Source organism: Strix uralensis, chromosome 22 (assembly GCF_047716275.1).
Source record: "Strix uralensis isolate ZFMK-TIS-50842 chromosome 22, bStrUra1, whole genome shotgun sequence".
Lineage (NCBI taxonomy): Eukaryota > Metazoa > Chordata > Aves > Strigiformes > Strigidae > Strix > Strix uralensis.
Window position 1 is genome coordinate 4,994,583 of NC_133993.1, and position 1,454 is coordinate 4,996,036.

At 54.0% G+C, this 1,454-nt stretch overlaps 1 protein-coding gene across 1 annotated transcript; it reads left to right on the top strand.

Annotated features, from left to right (window-relative positions):
• Positions 1-889: 889 nt before the first annotated feature.
• LOC141953716 (feather keratin Cos1-2) lies at positions 890-1,195 on the top strand. Its single transcript, XM_074892509.1, has one exon. The coding sequence runs from the start codon at positions 890-892 to the stop codon at positions 1,193-1,195; it is 306 nt and encodes a 101-aa protein (XP_074748610.1).
• Positions 1,196-1,454: the final 259 nt, after the last annotated feature.

A 1,454-nucleotide genomic window follows, 5' to 3' on the forward strand; every position in this document is an offset into this window, starting at 1 on the left:
CAACAAAAAGAGACAACTGAGGTGAGCTGAAGAAGGAGGCAGGAAAAGAACATGACATGGCACAATCTCATGCATGGGAGCCCACGGCATCCATCTGAGGACGGCTGGAGCTTCTTCCTCAGAAACAACATTTCAAACAGCCCCACCAGAGTGACCCAGACTGACATCACTTGCCTGCTCTGGAAACATCCAACACTTGAGCTGAGTCTTCTGCCAGCACTGCTGCATTCCTGCCCTGGAAATCCTGGGGCCTTTCATCCCAGTGCTCAGAACAAGCCTTCACTGGGGAATGGGCATGGCACAAACCTGGAAATGAAAAGGAGCAGTGCAGGAAATGAAAGCACAGCCCATAGCATTAGCTGCGATGGTTTGCATTCAAGATGAGCTTGTCAGAAAATTGTTACCTCTGCAAAGGTGCCTCTGGTCCTGCGGCAGTGAAGGGCAGGTATAAAAGGCAGCCCAAGTCCCTGCTCTCTCATGCACTTCTCTTGGCTCCTTCTGCTTGGGAACCAGGTGAGTCTGAAGCCCCTTCTCCTCCTCTTCCACAGTGAGATTGCCACTTGAGAGACATCCCAGCTGGTATTGCTCTTTCCTGTCCTGGGGTTTGGATCTTCTTGTCATGACAGAGGGAACTGAGGACAAGGTCTGTGTACAGAGAGACTGGCAAGTTAAGGCGGTTTTGCTTAATGAATTAGGACAGATCTTTGTTGGGTCAGGCTGCTCTTTTTTGTGGGCATGAAGACCATACGGCTTCTGGCAGAGCTTCCAGCTCCCTACTCAGCAGTAGACATGGCTCCTTTGTGACAGGGTAATCAAGGAAGCTCCTCACCCACCCTTGTGCTCTGCTTCCTCCCTGCTTCTACCCAGGTGCACCTCCACCCTCAGAGACATGTCCTGCTACGACCAGTGCCTGCCATGCCGGCCCTGCGGCCCGACCCCGCTGGCCAACAGCTGCAATGAGCCCTGTGTCAGGCAGTGCCAGAGCTCCACCGTTGCCATCCAGCCCTCCCCCGTGGTGGTGACCCTGCCCGGACCCATCCTCAGCTCCTTCCCACAGAACACCGTTGTGGGCTCCTCCACCTCCGCTGCCGTTGGCAGCATCCTCAGCTGTGACGGAGTGCCCATCAACTCTGGGGGTTTTGACCTCTCCTGCATTACCAGCCGCTACTGTGGCAGAAGGTGCCCCCCCTGCTAAAGGTGTTAGGAAATCCCCAGGCACACACCTGGAGGAACTCAGAAAATGTCGCTGCGCAGAGGATGAACATTTTGGAGGTTGCTTTTCAGGATAGCTGAATTGTTTTCCCTTTCTTTCCATTTTCTTTGTTTGCTTCCTACCACCTCACCCTGACAGTCTTCCCAGCAGCAGTTGGAGAAGGCCCATTTATCTCGTCTCCCTCCCTCGGACAGGCAGACAGACATCATGCAGGAACTTCTCTATGGCCAAGGACTGCAGA

Bases quoted from the DNA above. Each gene is read 5' to 3' on its own strand.
- LOC141953716 (XM_074892509.1), top strand. From the start codon at position 890: ATGTCCTGCTACGACCAGTGCCTGCCATGCCGGCCCTGCGGCCCGACC.